This window comes from Rutidosis leptorrhynchoides, chromosome 3, assembly GCF_046630445.1.
Source record: "Rutidosis leptorrhynchoides isolate AG116_Rl617_1_P2 chromosome 3, CSIRO_AGI_Rlap_v1, whole genome shotgun sequence".
Lineage (NCBI taxonomy): Eukaryota > Viridiplantae > Streptophyta > Magnoliopsida > Asterales > Asteraceae > Rutidosis > Rutidosis leptorrhynchoides.
The window spans coordinates 88,771,911-88,789,112 of record NC_092335.1 but is presented as its reverse complement, the minus strand read 5'-3'; the positions used below and the strand labels follow the sequence as shown (position 1 = coordinate 88,789,112).

Below are 17,202 nucleotides of genomic sequence, written 5' to 3'. Positions count from 1 at the left end.
AAACCAAATGGCATGCAGCGATAGGCAAAGGTACCGAAAGGACAAGTGAATGTGGTCTTTTCTTGGTCGTTGGGATCAATTGGAATTTGGAAGTAACCGAAGAAACCATCTAGAAAGCAATAATATTCTTTCCCCGCTAATCGTTCAATCATTTGATCAATAAAAGGCAACGGGAAATGATCTTTTCTAGTGGAATCATTGAGACGCCTGTAATCAATACAAACTCTGCAGCCGGTAACCGTTCTAGTTGGAACGAGTTCGTTTTTTTCATTTACAATAACGGTTGTACCCCCCTTTTTGGGTACTGCTTGTACTGGACTAACCCAAGGACTATCGGAGATGGGGTAGATTAACCCGGCGTCAAGAAGCTTGACTACCTCATTTTTAACAACCTTTTTCATGTTGGGATTTAGCCTACATTGTCTTTGTACTACTGGTTTAAAGTCATTCTCAAATAGAATTTTATGTGTACAATAAGACGGGTTTATCCCAGGAATGTCGGTAGTTTTCCAGGCTATAGCCTTTTTATGGGTTTTCAAAACAGAGATTAACCTATCCTTCTCATTACCGGAAAGATGTGAAGCAATAATTACCGGTAATTGAGATGTACCTTCAAGATAAGCATACTCCAAGTGTTTGGGTAGCTCCTTAAGCTCTAGTACGGGTGGTTCTTCCAAGGAATTCTTTATACGGAATCTATCTTTATTTTCGATATCTTCAAATGATTCCTCTTCCTTGGGGATTCCTTCTTCTATGGTCTCATCATCCGTGACCACCTTCATCAACTCATCAAAATCTTCATCAATATTGAGGTATTCACTTTCACTTACCAGGGCAAACCCCGAGGTATCAATTTCAAGTAGCTCCTGCAATTCATCCTCAACACAAAGATTTATAACATCAATTTGAAAACAAGAGTCATCGGTGGAAGTGGGTCTTTTCATGGCTTTGTCAATATGACAAATTATTCTCTCGTTTCCCACACCGAGACTTAATTGTTCTTTTTGGACATTAATGATAGCATCTGCGGTGTTAAGGAAAGGACGTCCTAAAATGATAGGAACTTTTGTGTCCTCTTGCATTTCTAGAATAACAAAGTCGACGGGAAAGATAAGTGAGCCAACTTTTACAAGAATATCTTCGGCTATACCTATGGGAGTATCAAATGATTGGTTTGCTAATCGAATATCCATCCGGGTTGGTTTCAAGTCTCCTAAGTCAAGTTTTAAATATAACGAGTAAGGCATTAGGTAAACACTTACACCTAGGTCGGCTAGTGCATCGTACACTACCGAATCACCCATCATACATGGTATGATAAAACTACCCGGATCTCCCAATTTTGGAGGTACATTTTGCTTTTTCAAGATGGCCGAACACTCCTCATGGAGGAATGTGATAGAAACTTCGTGGTATTTACTCTTCGAGGATATGAGATCTTTCAAAAACTTCCCGTAATGGAGCATACCCTTAAGAACCTCCACGAGTGGCATGTTAATGCTGATTTGCTTGATCATATCCGCAAATTTCTGATATTGGCTCGTGAGTCTGTCTTTCTTCAATGCTTTTGGGTATGGAATAGGTTCCTTGTACACCTTTACTGGTGGTTTTTCACTTTTCTTCGATATGATCACTGGTGGATCATCTTTCTCTTGTTCTTTTTCAACATGCTCATCTACATCAACGGGTACCTGCAAAACAGAAGGAGACAAAGGAACTTTCGGGGACTTAGGGGTCTCTGGGTTAATAGTTAAACCACTTCTAGTAGTTATAGCATTTACATGCTCATTCCTTGTTTGATTGTTGTTGGGATTCACTTGAGTATTTGAGGGGAGAGCACCCGGCGGCCTCTCTGCTAATAACTGTGACATCCTTCCAACATCTCTTTCTAAATTCTGAATCGTAGCTTGTTGATTTCGAATTTGCTGAGTTTGAAGTTCCGCATTTTGCTCGTGTTTAACCATAAAATCTCTCAAAAGATCTTCTAAACCGGATTTCTTCTAGGGTTGTGTTTGTACATGTGTTTGTGGTTGTGGTTGTGGTTGATTGTGTTGGAAATTATTTTGGTAATTTCGTGGAGGTTGATTACGATTGTTTAGGTGATTGTAACCCGGTGGTGCATTTCTTTGATTTTGATTTGGGAAATTCCGGTTATTTTGGTAACCTGAATTTCCTCCGTGGTAATTATTGTTTGAACCTGAAGGTCCTCCTATTTGATAACTGTTGATAGGAGGATATTTCTGGTTCATTGCTTCAACCGCCTTAAAGTCGTCAAAATTCATTTCACCTTTACGCAAGTAACCTAAAAAATTTGCTTGCTCTTCCATTGTCGTTTGGTCACAATCTCTAATAAGATGGGGACCTTGGCATAGTTCACACTCTACCTTGATAGCATGCATTTCTTTTGTCATCTTCTCAATTTACCTTCCTTGATTTTCCAATTGAACTTTTAAAGCAGCGATTTCATCGTTGCATTCAATACTAGCAACCGTGGTTGATCTAGAGAACTCCATCTCTTGATGCCAATTATGAGAATGTGCTGCTATATCGGCAATGATTGTGTGAGCTTCTTCGGGCATTTTTTTCATGATTGATCCTCCTGCTGCAACATCAATATCCTTTCGAGTAGCCACATTGATGCCTTTATAGAATATTTGGACCTTTTGGAATGTATTCAACCCGTGTTGAGGACATACCCTAAGCATTTTATTGAATCGGGTCCAAGCTTCATAAAGAGTCTCATTAGGCTTTTGCTTGAAGTGATTTATATCACTTAGCAACTTTGCTGCTTTTGAAGCAGGGAAGAATTCTGACAAAAACTTGTCCATCATATCATTCCAATCTTCAATATATCCTTCTGGTAATGAGTCTAGCCAATCTCTTGCATCATCCTTTAGTGACCATGGAAAGATTTTTAAACATGCGACATCATCGGTGACATCCTTGATCTTGAATAGCTTGCAAATGCTTACAAACTTACGAAGATGCTCGTTAGCATCCTCATTTGGAGCTCCACCGAATTGGCATGTATTAGTCACCATGTGGAGAAATTGACCCTTTATTTCAAAGCCGTCAGTCATCGTAGGTTGAATAATTGCGTGGCCTTGACCTGTTCTTGTTGCCTTCATTAATGCATCCATCGTTTAATTTGTAGCAGCCATATCTCTCTCTTCTTTAATAACTGGCTCTATGATTGGTTGAATAACTGGTTCAGAGTTAGAATTTAATGAAAGTGATTCTAAACCCTGAGCAAGAGACTCTACTTCTTGAGCTCTTAGGCGTTCGTGAAGTTCTCTTTCAGGTTCAGGATATGAAGGAATTAAATTAGAGTTGGAAGAACGTAGATTCATGCATCAATACCAATCCTGCAATCACAACACCACAAACAAACCAATTGCAAAAACACAAGCTTACAATAAAAAGTAACTTTTATAGGAATTGAATTCCTACAAAAGGATCGAATAATTCAAAGTTTATTAAAATCTTTTAACAAAATCCATCCCCGGCAGCGGCGCCAAAAAGTTGATGTGTCAAGACGTAACCTTTAAAATGTAGACAGTATGCTCAATAATTAACACATAATACAGGCAACTAAACCCGATCATGCAGTAACTAGCAAGTAAATTGACCAGTTCGAACCACAGGGAGAAGTTTGTTTTAAGGACTTTATAACGATTAATTATTCTAAAGGGGGGTTTGTGTTTGAAGTTGTATTTTTGTTTAACGAAATAGTAAATAAATATAATGAATAACAAGAATGAGAATGTGGTGTTTACTTCTATGCTTGATAAATGACAGGGATTGTTCTTTTGTAATTAAAACGGTTATTTCATAGTTACAAGTAATTAGTTTATATCAGTTTCACAATATCTATAAACTTAAGAGCTATGTTTAATCAACAAGATTCTTTTATGGTTGAATTCACATAAAACCTAGTTTACTAAGATCACTCTAAGTAAACTACATGATTGTATATCCTAGATATCATTCAATTAACATCCTATACTCACATATAGGTGGCTAAATCACTAGGTGTTGAAGTATAAGCTATGACCTTTGATAAACTCACATAAACCAAGTCATAACTTACATAATTGAACTAGGATACAAGGATGGTTACAACAATGGATCTTTTGAAAGAACATGGTGATTTAGATTGATTAACTAACTAGACCCAACCCGGTTAAACTCACGTGAAACCTAAATTACAACAATCACTTGAGGTAATTTCATAACTATGTTGCTTTGGAACTTATTCAATTACCGAATTAAACACATAACAAAATCACTTAAGCTTATGCATCTAATCGTCTAGATTACTAGGTGTATTGAAGTATAGATTATTTTCCTAGTTAACTCACATTAATAGGTTTTCAATCTATATAACTGAAGTAATGAACTAAGCAATCATAACTATGGTTCTTGTAGTTGGACTAGATGATTTAATCAATCAAACATATATATAACTAGCATAACATCAAAGTATAGAACAATCCCAAGTCATAAATCTTACATTGAAGCAAACACACAAGGCTTTTAGCCAAACATAATCATAATAGAACTAATGGAACAGTTAATACAAGTTGAATTCATGTTTAAAAGATATAGAACGATAATACCGATTGCGATGAATAATCCTAGCTTAATCTTGATGTTGAAAGAATGGAGATTGACTTGTAGCCTTCCTTGAGCCTTGAAAAAACGTATTGAAACTGAGGGAGAATGTAATAGTGAAGGTGTGTCAAAGAATGAAACCAAAGCCTCTCTTAAATAGGCTCAAAAGTTAGGTAAACTGGCCTGGAAAATCACTAGATGCGCCGCATCTCTTAAGGATGCGCCGCATCCCTTTACAGTTTGTTTAATCCAGCTCATTTAGCACTCAGGAACTGTCGGCAGGCAAGGGATGCGCTGCATCTCACAACAGATGCGCCGCATCTGGCTCCCAAAATGCGTCTTATGGCTTGAAAACGCCGTATCTGAAACCTTCGGCAAAAACATGCATACAGATGCGCCTCATCCCTTTTGGGATGCGCCTCATCTGAGTCTGGAAGTGTATTTCTGGGCTGGTTTCGGTATCGGACTTCATTTTAAGCATCGCTTTCGCTGTTGGTCTTCATTTATTCAATCACAATGGACTTTTACAAATATACATGAATTACAATACATACGTACAACAATTACATACAAATAGATACAGAATTAGATTGAAATAACGACAATAAACATGTATGATTTTGGCATTATCACTTATCGTATGCAAGATTCAACCGTTGAAATTTAATCGGAAGATAGTTGTTACTAAGAAGCGATCTCCATTCATGTGGGGGATTGTTGGAAATTTTGGTTGGAAAGTATGTTCCACCAATTTTTTAGACAAAAATTAATATATAATAAAGTGATACATATTAACGACTATTTAGTGGGTTTTGTAGCCACTAATGAGAGCTTTAAAAACGAACTAAAGTATGTCCAAAACGGGTTAATGGTGAATGAGATATCGCGTCTCAAAGTTGTTAGTTTAAGTGCAAAGTAAGAAAAGACTTAATTTATTAACCAAGGATTTGTAAATCTTTTCTTAGATTTTGTAAATATTTTCTTTTCCTTTTCAAATCCTAAAAGATTTGATTTTCAATCAAAGATTTTGTAAATCTTATTTGTGTGATTTTGTAAATCTTTCTTTTATTAATCAAGATCTTATTTGCACTATAAATACCAAACTTTGGTATTGAGAAAGAAGTATCAACTAACACACAAAAAATCGTAACCCTCATACTTACGAATTTGTATTCGTTTTCCGGCTTCTTCTTCTACAACTTCGGTCACCTCGCTTCCGGTCTTTTTTCAGGCAAGTGCTCTCCTCCGGCAGTACGCTGCTTCGAACCAGTGTACCCTGAGAACAGACGTCGAATCTGTTTAAGGGAATTGTGTCAAACACAAGCCCGGTTCAACCTTCAATTCAGTTAGATCGTTCTATCTTTTCATTCTTATTATGATTACATGATCGTTATATGAATATTATGTTTGTGTAATCTATATGTTTCAATTTCGTATATGCAAATATTACTACAGAGTCTTCAATTAGGCATTTTGAGGGCCCACAATTTGCCACCATTAAAGAAGCATACAGATGGTGTAACTACTACTGACGCGTATTGTGTAGTCAAGTATGGAAACAAATGGATAAGAACCAAAACTCTCATCAACAGTCAAGAGCCTATTTGGAATGAAGAGTATACTTGGGACGTCTGTGATCCTTGTACCGTTATCAGGATTGGTGTAATTGACAATAGAAATGTTACAGTAAGTAATAAAGAGACTAAAGACATGCGGATTGGTAAAGTATTTATTCCGATTCAAACTTTACACGTCAATCGTATGCACACACAGTACTACCCACTGTTAGTTTTAAGTCCCTCCGGTTTGAAGAATCATGGTGAGATCCAGGTAGCTGTACGATTCACTGTCATATCATGGGCCAATGTTGTATTATTATACACAAAGCCGTTGCTACCCAAAATGAATTATTTACAACCAGTTGATAAGGTGCAACTTGATGTGGACCGCTTTAGGGCGATGAAAATAGTGGCGGCTTGTCTATCAAAAGCAAACCCGCCAATCAAAAATGAGATTGTAGAGTACCTGCTTGATGACGAATACAGTATATGGAACCTAATGTTAGAAATCGGGTATGAATTGACTGCCGGATTCGTTCTTGAATCATGTAATCACTATCTCTATAAAGTATTTCAACTCTACGATTGCCTCGGTTGCACGAAATCTTTACAGGGATCAAACAAGAACGCAATCAGTGTTTTTGGCAACAAAATCACTGATCAAATTGTTAGAGAATATGTGTGTGTTTCTGTTGGTTTGATGAATGCAGAATTAATGAATAAAAACGTTCATAAACTGTTATAGGAAAACAGTTAAACCGAAAGGGTGTAACCCTTCAATTTTGGCGGGAAATTCGGTTATACCAAAAGGCACAACTATTCGCTAACACTTATTCGAATGCAACGTTTCTATGTATCGCTGCCCCTTGGACCCCGCAAGGGGGCGCAGCCCCCTTGACCCCCGCATTTTGTGCGACAGTTAGCAGTCAACTCTTACGGGCGTGTACTCCACACTCTCCGAACCCGTTGATAAGTATAGCTAGCTAACATCTGCATTCAAGTAAATCGCAATAACTAAAATGTACGTTGGATGACACTAAAATCACCAACACCTAAGAAAACAGAAAGACCAACTTTGAGCATCTAATGTCATTTGTATTGGGGATAACAGCGGTGTATAGATGGTTTGGTGAGATTTTTCATTGGAGATATCCGTTGAGAACAGTTTTCATCCTTTTATTATACATGGTTTTCGTTTGGTACCCGAAACTCATACTTCCAACATTTTTTCTATCCTTGTCGATGATGGGGATGTGGAACTACAGATTAAGGCCAACAAACCCACCTCTATTAGATGCTCGCCTTTCACATGCAGAAACAATAGATCCAGAAGATCCGAGTGAGGAATTTGATACTTTTCCAACAAGTCAGCCAATTGGTACAGTGAAAAGAAGATATGACCGATTAAGAAGCATTGCTGGTAGATATCAAACAATGGCTGCAGATATCGCAACAGTCAGTGAAAAACTAAAAGCAATATTAATTTGTAAAGATCTAAGGGCTACATTAATCTTCACATTAATCGCCTTCATCTGTGTGGTCTTCATCTATATGGCTTCATTTAAAGTAGTAGCTACTCTATTTGGATTTTACTTGTTTCGGCCTCCTAGGTTCAGAAGCAAGCAAACAAGGCTGCTTCTTAATCTTTTCAGCAAATTACCCTCTAATATGGATGTTATGATTCTCTGAAAAGAATGTATAGGATCATTGTATTCAGTATGATATCAGATTTGATTATGCAGTGTTGTACATGTTAATCATATTATTCCAAGTAATCATGTATTCATAATAATAATAATATTGTAATATGAAACTTATTTTTTTTTTACGAAAAGCACAGCCAGTCACGAAGGCCAGAGTCGAAGAGCAGCCCATTTCTAGCAAAATGCTAGATATGTTAATCATATTATTCCAAGTGATATAGTTCTTGGTTAGTTCTTAGCAGTTAGTCTTGGTGATGTATGCCATAATTGAGGGTGGTCAAATGAGAGAAATATTAATAGCCTTGATACTTCTCCCTTACATTTGATTACAAATGTCAATACACGCCACTTGCATACATTCTTATCAAATTACAGAAGCATCGTAAGATGTCTTTAAACAAAAATAAATGAGATCCTAAAAGAGTGTCATTAAAAGTACAATCACTGAATGTCACTCTGTTTGTATTGTCTAGTGTCTATACAGAGACAGGTCATACCTTTAAGAAGATTTTTAATGGTGATGGCGTAATGAGGTGTGATGATAGTTTTGTAAGATATAATGGTGATTTGAAAATTGTGATGGGAGAAAGGTAAATAGTGAGTGTGACTAAGTGTGATACTGTGATGAGAGTGTTAGTCCCATCCTTTTATACTTTGTGATGATTTTTTTTTTTTTATTTGTTCTTTTTTATTTTAATTTATCCCTCACCCGATTGGTCCAAATATCACTCAAACCCTTTTCTTCCTGTGATAACTTAAATCACGCCAACAAATTTCATTTCCATCATGGCACGCCACGTTAGTGGCATGATGGTGGCGCTATGGTGGTAATAACGATCGATGGCGCTGCGTTAAAAATGGTCCAATACAAAACATCTTAATTAATTACATCAAATCAATCGGAGTAACTAGAATATATACAGTTTGACATGAAATTTGGTTACTTCGGTGAACTTTAACCATGCAAACTAGAAAAACTTTGTTTCAGATCCCCAATGGTCATGCAACCAGTCTCCAAGTTCTTCTGGCCTCAAAAGGTACCATGGCCCCCCGTCACTTGGTATACCATTCAGGCGATCATAGCCAGCACCATCATCCTCTGCACCACCACGATTCTCACCAATACCTTCACCATCACCTCCACAAGCGTCCCTACTAACATGATCCATGCCAACATGATCATAAGTATGACTACCAGCATCAGCATCATCATCATCGTCGTCATCATCATCATCATCATCATCATCATCATCGGCCTTTGAATTTAAGTACATTAGATATGTCTCACGAAAGTCCTCCCACTTCTCCTCATAAACCATGTGGTGCAGATGTTGACGCAAAGTAGAAGGTGTGTATTGAACTACTACTTGACTATTTAATTCGTGAATCGAAATATCTCGCTCGTAAATTAGACATAGCCCACATTCCTGTACCTCCCAGTTATTCTTACATTCTAATTCAAATCCAAGCACCAATTCATCAGCTCCTTCTACCAAAAATGTTAGACGAGGAATCAAGTCAATAAGATGTGGCACAAATGCAATAAACATAGGGCCGTAACCACGTAAGGTTGTACCAACGTAATCAGTCCGCCCTTTGGTTTTATTAACCACTTTACGTTTCAATATGCATTCATCGTCTTTACAATTAGGAGCAATAGCACAGTATATCCAGCCACTGAATTTCTTATCCAAGTCCATGGGCACCACAAATGACAAAAATCTACCACGGCCTTGATAAGTGCACCAATCAGGGATCTCAGTTCCATTGAGTGAGACCCTAATTTCGGGAATGATAGGCCAAACCTGTCCATAGAGTTGTTTTTCTCTCATTAGCTTTGTGTTTGAATGATATACATATAAGTATATGTACACGCATACAGGATCAAGATAAGGGTCAAATGATAAGCTATTTTGAAGACCACCAAATTGTAAAACATATAATTCATAATTTTTCATAAAATTATTTTTACTTGACTCTTACCCTGTGTGTACGTATACTTATTATTATTGACTTAATATTCCTTAAATATAAATATATTAGACGAGTGTTCATAATATTCTTTAATGAATGTTATTGCACTAAAAGAAATTTATAATTTGTTCACACATACTTTTACACAATTACAAGAAAGTGTGAACTTTCTGTTCAATACTTCACACTTTTAAATGTATGTAAGCTTATTACATGTATAAATGTAGAATATTATTGAACTTTCACACATAAAAATGTAAGAAACTAGTGTTTACACTTACTAGAGTGTACAAAAACAAAATTTAATAGAGTAATTTGTTAAACCTCATTTTTTCACACAAGGGGAAGTGTGACAAAACTACTTAACGCTCTTAAGTGTGATTATATTTATGATTGTAAAGACTAGTAAGTGTGAACATTTTTTCCTTACAATTTTATGTGTCAAACTATGATGATATAATACATTTTTAAATGTAATGCATTTACACACAATTATAAGTGTGAAGAATTTAACAAAAATTTCACACTTTTTAAAAACATGTAAAAATATATGTGAACAAATGGTAAATTTGTTGTAGTGACATATTTTGTCTTTTTATTTATAAGACAAGTTTAAGTAGCTTTACTGAGCATCCTTATGTTATGAACCTATCTCATGCTAAGCTCATAAGCCCAAGTGTAGAACTCACTTCCAAAAGTTAGCTTGAAAGAGGAGGGAACACCCAATCTACCATCTTTTGGTGTGCACCCCATCGAGTGTGGGATCATTAATACCTTACCCTATATTAGTATGTAGGTGTGTGTATGTGTGTGCCTGAACAGTGATATCCTCCTCTATTTACTCGTGTGTGTGTTTTGGAGGATTGGAGTAACTGAATATTTCACATTATAAACAGAAAGTAAGATATAGCAAAGTGATAGAGGGAGTACCTGCTGGAACTGGAAGAGCTCTTGATGAAACTGAAGGATGTATCTTTTGAAACTACGGGCATAATTATTGCCTACCCACTCAGGACAATGAGAGAACCTTAACTCCTGACCCGAGCTATGGAGAAAGAATGACTTGAATGGTAGCATTTCAAGTGACCTACAGTTGTCTGCCTTGAGCACGGTAAAATCTGGCGGTAGAACTGGAAATGACCTCAACAGCGCACAACCGTTCAACTCAATTTCTTTCAGGTTTTGAAGGTTGCATAGGCTAGCAGGGAGGCTAGAAAAAATGCTATCTGAAAGATGCAGCTGCTTCAGTGATTCTAGACCCTCAATCTCAGAAGGTATATGAGACAAATTGCAATTTGTCATGTTTAAGTAAACAAGGTTGCTTAATCCTTCCAGTTTAACAAAGCAAAAAGGATCTTCTTGTCCAAGTTTGGAGCAACCGTCGAGGTTCAACTCTCGGAGTGATTTTAACTCCGAGATGTTTGAAGGCATGTTGTTCAGGCTTACGCAGTTGGTTGCTTTAAAACTTCTCAAATTTTTTGGAAGCAATGGAACTGTGTGGAGCGCGCTGCAATCTGACAAATCCAGATCCAATAAGTGGTGAAGGTGGCCGAGGCTACTAGGTAGACTAGAGAAATTGTTTCCACCAAGATTTAAGAAATTCAATGACACTAAGTTACCAATCTCAATGGGAACATGGGCTACATTGCAGCTGCACAGTTCTAGAAAACTAAGGCTACCTAATCCTGTCAGTTTCATGAGAAAATTTGGATCTTCAGATCCAAGTTTCTTGCAACCACTCAGTCTTAGTTCATCAAGACAACGTAACTTTAACATATTTGTTGGAAGACTCTTTAGGCTTATGCAGTTTACTGCAATTAACATCACTATCTTTTGTGGAAGATCTGGAATTGACTGCAGCTCAACACAATATGAAAGTGTGAGCTGCTTCAAGTGAATAAGGTTTCTGAGAGTTGGAAGGCTTGAGAAGTTGTTTTCATGGAGTTCTAATGTTACTAGTGTCCTTAGTCTTTCAATTTCAGAAGGGACCATCGACAAGTTACATTCGACCAAAGATAGCTTGGTCAAAGGGGCTCGTGTTCCATACTGTGGAACACAAGTATTTTTTTTGAACTGTTCGAGCTTGGGACAGTGATAGATGTAAAGTTCTTCAAGAGATTTTAATTGTAATATACATCTTAAGTTGGGTGCCCTTTCCAATTTTACACAATAACTTAAATCCAAAATATGGAGTTTGTCAAGACATGTAACAGAGCTATGTAACTTAACTAATTTTGAGCACCGCGCAAGTAACAGCTTTTCAAGATTTTTCATTCCCGAGAAGTCGGGAGTTTCGGTTAAAAAGCAGGAATCACTGAGATTGAGGAATCGCAGTTTATCCAGGTTCTGAGGAAACCAAAAACAAGAAAAATATTTAGTTACTACTTTTATATAAGTTAAACGTAAAAAAAGAGTACTACTGTAATTAAACAACACGGTGAAATGTAACAAACATCATACATACCATGGCTGTTTCCCATAATTTCTTCAGTCTGCTATGTTGCATGTCCATAACAACTACATTTTTCATAATCAACTTGGAAGGCATGTAATCCATAGGGAATCCATGCCACCGCAAATATTTCAGCTTCTTAAAAGCATGCATCATCTGATTATATTTTCCATAAAGCCGTAGATGATGAAGCCAAAGCATTCTCAGGTTTGCCATATTTTCAAATGCCTCCATATTCACAGGTTCAAGGGGTACGAAATTACTGTAATTGACATGGAAGACGCTTTCAACAGCTGATGTACCCTGGACAGTAAAGTATGCATAGATGGTAAGGAAAAAATTTTTGTTAAAAAACAGATTGTATAAGTCGGCAGGAAAATCAAATTGAAAAGAAACCCATAACTCATACCGAACATTGTTTAAATACGTCAGAAATGTCGTCATGATTCCACAGTCTGCTTCGTCTTCCAGGCTCCTTAATTGATTGTTGTCGCACAATTTCTCTACCCATGTCTCTAATTAGATTATGCATCGATAACACTCCACCATCAATGCTTACAAGAGCTCGATTAACTAGTGTCTTGATATCGATTTCGGGAAAGCAATTGGAGTCTTCCATTACATTGACCATCAAATCTTTCTCCATCCCAATGAAGAAACAACATATGTTTAGAAATGTTTCTTTTTCTTCATAACCAAGTGAATCAAAACTTACTTTAAGTTTTCCCTGGACATCATCATTGGGAACTTTTTTTAGTTTTCTAAGATTATCTTGCCATTCAGACTTGCTCAAATTGTAGCTAGAGGAACCGATAGTCTTAAGAACTAGCGGAATCCCGCCAGCATATTGGACTACCTCCGCTGTGAGCCCCTCATAGCCTTTATCAGGATGATCATTTCCAAAAGCATATAAACTGAATAGTCTCTTAGAATCGTTTTCGTTCAGAATTTTTGGAGAATAAACATCATTTATCTTTAGAGAGCCTACCGAAGCTTTATCTCTGGTTGTTATTATTATTCGGCTTCCTGGGCAAAAGAAATGAGGATCAATCGCTAACATTTCCAACTGCTCAAAGTTACTAATGTCATCAAGAACAACAAGAACCCTTTGAGACATTAAAACCTGTCGAATCTCCTCAGTTGCACGATGAACATTATTTATATTTGGAGTTTTATCAATCTTGAGATCCGAAAGAAGCTTATTCTGGCAAAGTGGATTTCTCTGAATCCCTGATATCGTCAAGAAAACTACTGCTTTCGAATTCTGAAAAGATACAGTTATATGTAGCTTTCGCACGTCATCTGTTCCCATTTGTAGCAATTCTACGAGTTCTGTCATACGAGATTCTATGCCAACAGGGTGGTATGAAACATTAAGACATGGCCGTTATAGATATTTCGCAACTTCTCTAATGATTTTGGTCACCAACTTCGCTTCATACCTTCCAAGAAAAGAAAATTATAATTAAAAAAAATAAAATGGAAATGAAAGTATCCCTGTATTTATTCTACAATGTCAAAAGGGCTATCAGAAAACTTTCAAACATTACTTCAAAACTGTTGTAACACTTTAACTGACGTTAGGCACATTTTTTTCAATTATAGGTAGATATCTACACCATTTTCCTGTTGGAGCTAATAGGTTAATTCTGTCCCACATCGGAATATGGAAGGAACAAATGTATGCATATTATTATTTTTAGAACGGCAATTTTTGGCATTAAATCCTCTCATTTGTCACCCACACACCCGTTAGGAAGAAACCTCTCGCATCCATCGCGCAAAGCGTACTCGGAATGCTTTAGGTTAACTGCTTGGCCCGCACAGAGTGAGGGATACCAGAGGCACAACTTTTGAGAAACCTCCCCCCTCAAGATTTGAACATGCACCTATTTTTTCAAAGATACGGGCCCATAACCAACAGAGGCTTTTTACCACTCAACCAATATTTCGGTGGTTAAACTATGCATACTATTATTATTAAACGTTGAATATTTTGCTCCCAATCAGTTAATCCTTTTAATTAATTAAATAACTATTATTAAGGTTATGGGTTCATGAACTTGTATAAAAAACTAATAACACAAAACTGATTACATAATAGGGAGTATAATTTAATGTTAGTTATCAGATAAGGTTTTTTCAATGTTAGGCTACATAGTTATAGTTACTAACAAGGAATTGAAACATAGCCCAAAGGATGCCAAAAGAAAATGCTAAAATATGAAGAAGAAAAAAACTTAATAAATATTCAAAATTGCTGGAGAAACTCAGATTAGTACCCATTGGCATCATTTTGCAAGTGTAGACCTGACAATTTGCCAGCATCTTCTAGAGCCTTCCTCCAACTCTCAACTCTGTTATGGTCAAAGTACAATTCATGATTATTAAATGCCTGAGCAAATAAACCCTGCTGCTTTCGGACATCAGACGGTTCTACGTCAAGAAACACAGGTAGAACGATATGTTGAAAATACCTTCGGCAAAACATGATCTTTACCAGCTCATCAAGGCACCATTTGGAATCTGCATGGTTTTTTGAGAATAATATGATAGACATCCTCGATTCCTCAATCGCTTTAAGCAGCTCAGAATCAATATATTGCCCCCGATTGAGTATACTGTCATGAAACGTGTGATATCCATTCTGCTTCAAACATTTCAACAGGTGGTCTGTGAAATTCTTTCTTGTATTCGATCCTCTGAAGCTCAAGAACACATCATATCGACATGCTTTTTTTAATTGGAAGTGATTTGATGAAGTTGATGTCACAAATTTATTCATGTTTAGGTTCAATTTTAACAGAGCAAAAAATCAGTGTTAAAGATAAATTTGATTAAAGATTAAAGATTTGGGAAGAAATGAAAAGGAAAGCTCCTCTGACTTTCATTCGCACGGGGCTTAATCTATCTATCTAATCTATCTATGGCTTAATTTATTTGTTAAAAAAAATATAAAAAGAAAAGAAAAAAATTTAAAGATATCATTAATATAAATAATTTTGTATTAAAATTAAATTTTATTAATTATGGAGTAATTATTATTATTAAATTTTATTAATAATTATTTTAATTATTAAAATTAAATAATTTTGAATTATTTTAATTAATTATTTTGAATCGAGTATAAAATTTAGGCAAAAGGAAACCAATTCTAAATTTATATTTTAATTTACACTTTTAAAATAAAATTACAACCAATATTATCTCTTACGATTGGATATTTGAATGTGGATTGTTTAATATGCATTTTAGGTGTTTGATAAATTTTCAGCTGACGAGTTTCTTAGTCGGACTATGTGGTTACACGGGTCATTAAACTAAATAACTTTAGCATTTACGTTCACTTAATACCTAAAACATATTATTAAACTGTTTCGTTTAAAAAAACGGTGATTCCACGAGTCATTTCACTAGTTATTAATTAATTATTTTTTTTTTTTACGAGGAACCCCCTAGCGACGAGCCATAATGGCTTCCCTCTAGTTGGTAAACCCCGGGTAAACGGCAAGCCAGGCCTCCACCGCTATCAGGCAAAGCATCCTCTAGTCAATCAGTCACTAAATGGAGCTCGCCCTAAGGTATTTTGGCTTGAAGGGAATCGAACCCGTGACCTCTTACTTATGCCGTCCCCATTAAAAAATTATCGTACATCCTTTGTGTTCACACCACAGATTTTCACTCACCACCCCTTAAATATATTCGTTCGTTCAATTCTGCAGGGGTTAAAATTGTTAATTTTAGGGCATAAATAAAGTGTAATTTTAATATTAAATTCATAAATATATCACAAAAACCACCACGAATTTTAAACCGGTCGTATTTTTTCGTCCGTCGAGCGTTATTGTTCATCGTCACCAGCATTAAACTCAAAATAATTTTACGAACAAAATGAAACTAGCCGCGTTGAAAACGGACACTTCTTAAAAAATCTAACCACAGCGACAGACAAAACGAAGCTTACAACATGGCTCGTTATTCCGTCTGTAAACACATAACGCTACGTTAAATATGAATACTCAAGTCGAAAAATCCGGCCGCAACGCGCGGCCCGGTCCGGTACTAGTCCTATATACAAAACCACATCCAAAATTTGGCCGTAGCATCACCATCAGACGACATCACCAATTTACAAAAAAACCCTCCAACTTTGTTCACTTCTCAAATCTTTCAGGGTAAAAATAGTAAATTTATTTTACTATTAAATTAACTTAAACAAAATTCACCCGAATTTCCAACAGCCCATATCTTCCCGCTCGCCACAAATTAAATTTTACCGACTTCACCATTCAACTCGAAATAATTTTACGAACACAACACAACTAGCTATGCGTGAAATGGACAGTTTTTATAATACGTAAAATTTTTCGGGATATTTTTCACAGATACGTACACGTATAATAAACAACCTAAACTAACCACCTCATATCGATGGTTCTGTTCCCTTATTCATGTGATTTTTCTGGCGTTAAAAACTCGGAGTCCATTACGTATATTATGTACTAACCAGGTGTTTCTAAACATACATGTAGCAATAAGTTTTTAAATCTGTAAATACATAACGCTACGTTAAATATGAATACGCAATCCAAAAAACTCCGCCGCATTGCGCGGGCTGATATTTTTCTAGTATTAGTCTATATTGGTAGGTAGACTGAAAGTAATAAACAAAGACTTAATTCTTTAAAACTCCCCAATTCAAATTTACAAAGGAAGAACTGACATTTACGACGTCAATTTTGATATATCCATTAAAATTTCCTAAACTACCTGTTATTTTTATAGATATATAGAGAAAATTGCGTGTTAATCCTTATAATTTATATCATATGAAGTGGATTGCAGATGACTAATCAAATTAAAAAAAATATAAAAGAAATGATGAAATTACCCTCTTGTG

At 36.1% G+C, this 17,202-nt stretch overlaps 2 protein-coding genes across 2 annotated transcripts in view; one reads left to right on the top strand and one right to left on the bottom strand.

The window, feature by feature from the left end:
* The window catches only part of LOC139900181 (FT-interacting protein 7-like), a 48,757-nt gene extending 40,895 nt beyond the window's left edge, over window positions 1-7,862 (top strand). The window contains exons 4-5 of the mRNA XM_071882975.1: window positions 6,070-6,686; window positions 7,439-7,862. Coding sequence (XP_071739076.1) covers window positions 6,070-6,686; window positions 7,439-7,862 — 1,041 coding nt within the window. The remainder of the gene's footprint in view (window positions 1-6,069; window positions 6,687-7,438) is intronic.
* Window positions 7,863-8,789: 927 nt separating this feature from the next.
* Window positions 8,790-15,087, bottom strand: LOC139900180 (TMV resistance protein N-like). The gene is made up of 7 exons (XM_071882974.1): window positions 14,780-15,087; window positions 14,585-14,659; window positions 13,729-13,744; window positions 12,712-13,566; window positions 12,315-12,614; window positions 10,781-12,196; window positions 8,790-9,681 (listed from the first exon to the last, which is right to left on the bottom strand). Exons 1-7 carry the CDS (start codon window positions 15,085-15,087, stop codon window positions 8,845-8,847), a joined length of 3,807 nt encoding a protein of 1,268 aa, XP_071739075.1. The 3' UTR covers window positions 8,790-8,844.
* Between the last annotated feature and the right edge of the window lie 2,115 nt (window positions 15,088-17,202).